This window comes from Nicotiana tabacum, chromosome 20, assembly GCF_000715075.1.
Source record: "Nicotiana tabacum cultivar K326 chromosome 20, ASM71507v2, whole genome shotgun sequence".
Lineage (NCBI taxonomy): Eukaryota > Viridiplantae > Streptophyta > Magnoliopsida > Solanales > Solanaceae > Nicotiana > Nicotiana tabacum.
In genome coordinates this window covers 143,528,293-143,534,990 of record NC_134099.1, presented here as the reverse complement: position 1 = coordinate 143,534,990, position 6,698 = coordinate 143,528,293, and the positions used below count along the sequence as shown (strand labels likewise).

Genomic DNA, 6,698 nt, shown 5'->3' with positions numbered 1-6,698 from the left:
AAGTCCTTGTGTATATATGAAATACAAATGGGAACCCTACAATCATCAGGAAGATCACATGGCATGTTTTCTTGTTAACAACATCAAACGGTCACAATTAAATCCCAAAATATTATCTAAAATAAAAAACTCTAGGATTACTCAAATAGAAAATTCGGGTTCCCGAACTTTATTAGGGTTTTAGGTAACATATTGTTCCCCACCATTGTATCTCATGTGACCGACCATTAAGCTTACCTGACCTGCCATTGCTCCTTCTATGTCTTCTCTTCTTTACATATTTCTATAAAAACTACGTACAAACCTCTTTGCTCATCAAACAACAAATTTCACTCTTCAAAACTTTTCTTTTATATATCAATCAATCAACTACGTCTCAACTTAAAGAATATTACGTACGTATAACACAAGAAATGGCAACTGAATTCGAAATAACGGAGCTAAGATTAGGGCTTCCAGGGGGTAAACCTATCTCATTTGAGAAGAAAAGGACGTTTTTTGAAATCGACGACGATAGCAAAAGCAGCAACAACGATAACACAAAGTGTCAAAACAAAAACCAAGTTATAGGGTGGCCGCCGGTTTGTGCTTATAGGAACAAGAATAGCTTTAATGGACGTGAATCGTCGTCTAAAATGTACGTCAAAGTTAGCATGGATGGAGCTCCATTTCTTCGAAAACTTGATTTGAATACTCACAAAGGATATTCTGAACTAGTCTTGGCTCTTGAGAAGCTCTTTGATTGTTATGGAATTGGTAAGTGCTCTCTCAGTTAATCCTTCTTTTTTCTAAGTACTATAGTTAGCTTTTCATATTTTGCAAAACTATGAGATTTGCCATTGGAAGGGTAGCGTAACTGGTGTTGTCATGTGACGAGGAGACCACGGGGTTGAGCTGTGGATATAGTCTCTTGCAGAAATGCAGGGTAAGATTATGTATAATAGACCTTTATGGTCCGACCCTTCTTCGGATACCGCACATAGTAGAAGCTTAGTGCACCGGACTGCCCTTTATGAGCTTTGCCATGCAAATCATTGTTAATATCTAAATTCATACAAAATAAAATAATTTGATCCTCGTTCTCATGAGTAACTTTACCACATAACATGAAATAGAGGAAGGAGGCCTTGGCGTAACTGGTAAAGTTGCTGCCATGTGACCAGGTCACGAGTTTGAGCCGTGAAAACCGTCTCTTGCAGAAATACAAGGTAAGACTGTATACAATAAACCCTTATTGCAGATCCCACACATAACAGGAGCTTAGTACACCGGGGAGTACTAGAAAAAAAAGTTTAGACAAAGAGGACAGAAAATAATAAGATGCCAAATTGTTGACAGGCAAAGCGTTGGAGGATGCAGAGAGTTCAGAATACGTACCAATATATGAGGACAAAGATGGGGACTGGATGCTTGTAGGCGATGTTCCTTGGGAGTAAGTTCACTTCTCTACCTCTCTTCATAATATCATTTACCTTAATGCCAGAGCGAGACACATAATTAAGCGATGCCATATAAATTGAGACAGATAAAGTAATATTTAGTTTAAATTCACCAGTCTTTTAATTTTTTTTTAATATCTTTTAAGAAAAATATGATTTTGCTAATTCGAATTTTTCGAATACATATTTGTACGTAAATCATCGTATTTTTGGGCCTTGAACATGTAAGTTAATTAGCGCTTATATTGAAACAGTAATGATAGATTTGATACAAAACCATAAAAGGCTTCTAAATTAGATAAAGAGAAAAGAATTTGAGAAAACAAAATGCCCACAAGGAGAATACTTCGAGCTAAACATTAATATCACAATAAAAGCTTTTTGGACCACGTTGTTTTAGAAAATTCAATTCCTTTACAACATATCTTGAAGTGATAGACAAGTTTCCCACACTGTCTTTCCATCTGTAACTAGTTTATTGGAACGGATCATTTAGAATTTTAAGTCGGTAGATACTATAAATTTGAAATTTAAGTCGATAAATGTGAAGCATCATGATATCAATATTACTTTTTGACAGTGTCTGTAAACTTTATATAAATGGATTTTCTTTTAAGAAATTGTTTAATTATATATGTATAGTGTTTACGTTGAGAGTAGTAAGAGGGAAATGTACCTGCCTTGAAATATTTCTTACTTGTATAAGAACAAGAAAAATAAGCATTCAATCCTTCTTTCTTCTTTTTTATTTTATTATTTTATTAAAAAAATCCTCATATTTTCGCGTTTAATTGGTGGGACAAATAAGTGGAAGAACTAATGAATGTAACTCTATGATTTGCAGAATGTTTACTGAGTCATGCAAAAGGCTAAGAATCAAGAAGAGATCAGATGCAAATGTGATAGGGGTTCGAGCTAAGAACTTCCTCAGAGGGAATGTCTAAAGAGCAATGAAAAGCATATGCCCAATTGCAAGTCCAAATTATGTTTGTAACTTTTTTGCCTGAAATTTTGGCATAAAAGGTAACTGTAATTTTATGACGATATTTTGGATAAAATGGTAGAAAACCTTTAATTATGCATTGGAGTTGAATTATTTAGCAATTATTGATGTTATTGAGTTAATTATGACTAGATACGAGTGAATTGGTGATGAAATCGAGAGGTAAAGCGGTGATTGAGTGTTTAATTATCCGTTGGCCTGAGGTAAGTGTTTGGTCTAACGAGGGAATATGAATCCCCGACTTATTTGCTATGTGAAATTCCATGTGTGTGGCGTATGGGTGTAGTGACGAGTACCTATGCGCCACCAAATTACCATTTTTAGTTTATTCCCTTCCCTGTTTCCTATTATACAATTTCTTGTCTTAATTGCTACTTGTTTATAACTGTTTCCATGTATTAATTGCTACTTGCTCATAAATATTTCCACGATAATTGTTGCTCTCTTTATTGAAGTATCCAATTGTTTCATGGCTTCGCTTTATTATACCGTTGGCTTATATTGGCTTGTTGTCACTTTATGGTGCACCTTGGTTGGTCTCGCTGAGTAATTTACACTGGTGAAGTTTCATAATCGTAGTGATATTCTGTTGTGTGGGTTGAGGTATAAGTATAGGATTTGAATTTAATCTGTAAAACACTTGTCTTTATTTTTGTGATTGGTGTTGATTTATATATTGGGATCAGGTTGTGTGCCGCAACAGGAGGAATAAGGGAGAATGTGATTGTCTGGTGGGATCGGGTTGCACGCCGCAATAAGGAGTAATAAGGGTGGACAGGTGGGATCGGATTGCGCGCCGCAACAGGAGGAATAAGGGTGATATGTGTTGGGGGTAATAAGGGTGGACAGGTGGGATCGAGTTGCACGCCGCAACAAAGAGGAATAAGGGTGGATATTGATACTGTTGTTGTATATTTGATGGGATCAAGATGTGCGCCGCATTAGTTGTTGTTATGTGTTCATATCCGTTGAGGTCCATTATTGTGATGTTGAAACACCCTTAAGGATTGGTTATAGCTGAATACTAGTAGAACAGTTGGGTTCCAGATTTATTTAATGCCAGTTATTGCTTTATTACATTCTATATTTCCTTTCTATTTAGTATAAACTGTTGCAGGTTGTATATGTTGTATGTCCCGCCGTAGCCTCGTCACTACTTCATCGATGTTAGGCTCGACACTTACTAGTACATGGGATTGGTTGTACTGATACTACACTCTACACTTTCTATGCAGATTTTGGAGCTAGTGGCTGATCTGAGGTTGGTTGCTATCACTGCATACCGGAGACCCAAGGTAATCCTGCAGGCGTCCGCAGGCCCTAGCGTTTCCTTCTATCCTATTTTATTTTTTGTTTTATCTTCTTTCGAGACAGATGTAAACATTTCGTTCAGACCATTATTTGTAATATTCGTAAACAGTTCATGAGTTGTGACACCAGTTCTAGGTGGATTTTACTTCGATTTTCGTTATTGCATAAAGTTAACCTTTTAAACTGTTCTTACGTATTTATTTCCGCCGGTTTATTTTGTTAAGTCTTAAATATATGAAAGATAAAGAAAATAGGTAAGATATTCTGAAATATTGGTTTGCCTAGCGAGTACAATGTTAGGCACCATCACAGTCCAGACGGTGGGAAATTCGGGCCGTGACACTCACAAAAGGACCCATGAAGTCAATACCTCATACATCGAAAATATCAATCTCCAAAATGGTGTTGAGGGACATTTCATTTTTCTTTGAGATTCCATTGGCCCTTTGACATTCATCACATCGTTTCACTAGCTCACTGGCATCCTTGTAAAGAGTGGGCCTATAGAAACCGCAACCTAGCACTTTGGCCGTCGTTCTTGCTCCACCATGGTGACCACCATATGCGAAGAATGACAAGCCCCAAGATTTCACATTGCTCTTCCTCCGGTACATATTTTCTAATCACCCCATCCGTACAAATCGGAAAAGGTACGGTTCATCCCAATAATAGGTTTGACAATCCCGTTTGAGCTTCTTCCTTTGGTTTGAAGAGAACTCAACCGGGATGATACCACTCACAAGAAAAGTTTCCAGATCCGCGAACCATGACACCTCTTTCATTGAAATAGCCAAAAGTTTCTCGTCGGGGAAGGAGTCATTAATTTCAAGGCCATCATGCGACCTCCCCTCCTCCTCCAAATGGGACAAGTGGTCTGCCACTTGGTTTTCACTTCCTTTTCGATCTTGGATGTCCATATCTTGCAACAAAAGCACCCATCTCATCAACCGGGCTTTGGAATCTTTCTTGCTCATAATATAACAAAGTGCCACATAATCCGTGTGGACAATTAATTTTGCACCTATCAAGTACGGGCAAAACTTTTCAATAGAAAAACACAATGCCAAGAAGCTCTTTCTCCGTAATGGTGTAGTTGACTTGAACACTATTCATGGTCTTACTAGCGTAGTAGACCGAATGAAAAATCTTGTTTATGCGTTGCCCCAAAATATCCCCCACCGCTACATCACTTGCATCGCATATGAGCTCAAAAAGAATATTCCAATTTAGAGCGGTGATAATGAGAGTAGTAGTCAACTTGAACTTTAAAAATTCAAAGGCCCTCATGTAATCATCATTGAAGTGGAACTTAGTATCTTTCTCCAAAAGATTGCACAATAGGTTCACCACTTTAGAGAAATCCTTGATGAAACGCCGGTAAAACCCCGTGTGGCCTGAGAAACTTCGCACGCCCTTCACCGAAGTTGGAAGTGAAAGTTTAGAAATTACCTCAATCTTTGCCTTGTTGACTTCAATGCCATTCTTTGAGATCTTATGGCCAAGGACAATACATTCCTCGACCATGAAATAACATCTCTCCTCATTTAGCACCAAATTTATTTCTTTACATCTTGCCAACACTTTATCCAAGTTTGCGAGACAATCATCAAAAGAATTCCCGACCACCAAGAAGTCATCCATAAAAACTTCAAGGTAATACTCCACCATGTCCATGAAGATAGCCATCATACACCTTTGAAAAGTCGTCGGTGCATTGCACAAACCAAATGGCATCTGCTTGAAGGCGAAAAAGCCATAAGGACATGTAAAGGTTATTTTCTCTTGATCCTCGGGAGCAATAAGAATTTAGTTGTAGCAGGAATACACATCAAGGATTGGTCGGCAATCTATCAAGCATTTGATCTAGGAAGGGAAGTGGAAAATGGACATTCCTTCTGACTTTGTTGAGCTTACGATAGTTCATACACACTCTCTACTCGGTCACCGTTCATGTAGGAATCAACTCATTCTTGTCATTGGTGATCACCGTCATGCTCCCTTTCTTTGGGACACATTGAACCGGAGAAGTCCACGAACTATCAGAAATAGGGTAGACAACCCCGACATCCAACCACTTGATGATCTCCTTTTTGACAACCTCTTGCATGACTTCATTGAGTCTCCTTTGATGTTCAATAGATGGTTTGGAACCTTCCTCTAAGTTAATCTTGTGCATGCAAAATGCAGGGCTAATCCCCCGAATATCTGCCAATGTCCATCCAATAGCCTTCTTCCTCTTTTGTAGCACCGCCAATGTAGAGTCTATATGCACGTTAGTCAAACAAGAGGAAAGAATAACCGGTAAAGTAGAATAAGGACCAAGAAATTCATACCGAAGATGTGGAGGCAATGGCTTCAACTCCAAGATAGGAGGCTCTTCGATTGAAGGCTTTGTAGGAGGAGTTATCCTATTTTCAAGATCCAAGGACAATTTGCGGGGTTCATAAGTGTACGATCCGATTCCTTACAAAGAGTTCACACATTCCACGAAGCCATCCATCTCGTCATCATCAAAGTTGAGCAAGACGGCCTCCAACATATCACCAACATTTATCATAGCACTTGTTTCATCCACAATCACATCGGTCACCAAGTCCACAAAATAGTACAGGTCTATTAGGTTGCCTCATGGACTTACACACATGGAAAATCACTTTTTCATCACCAACCCAGAAAGTAAGTTCTCCGGCTTCAACATCAGAAAGAGCCTTCCCCGTAGAAAGGAAAGGTCTACCAAGAATAATCGGTACCATATAATCAACCTCACAATCAAGAATGACAAAATCTGCTGGGAGAATGAATTTATCAACACGAACCAAAACATCCTCAATCACTACCAAAGGTCTATTCATAGTTCGATTGGCCATTTGCAATCTCATAGAGGTGGGACTTGGTTGCCCAATTCTCAATGTCTTGAAAACCGAATAGGGCATCAAATTTATACT

At 38.4% G+C, this 6,698-nt stretch overlaps 1 protein-coding gene across 1 annotated transcript; it reads left to right on the top strand.

Moving 5' to 3' along the window:
* The first annotated feature begins 302 nt into the window (after nt 1–302).
* LOC107779162 (auxin-induced protein AUX22-like) lies at nt 303–2,517 on the top strand. The gene is made up of 3 exons (XM_016599521.2): nt 303–756; nt 1,339–1,432; nt 2,284–2,517. Exons 1-3 carry the CDS (start codon nt 414–416, stop codon nt 2,381–2,383), a joined length of 537 nt encoding a protein of 178 aa, XP_016455007.2. The 5' UTR covers nt 303–413; the 3' UTR covers nt 2,384–2,517.
* Nucleotides 2,518–6,698: the final 4,181 nt, after the last annotated feature.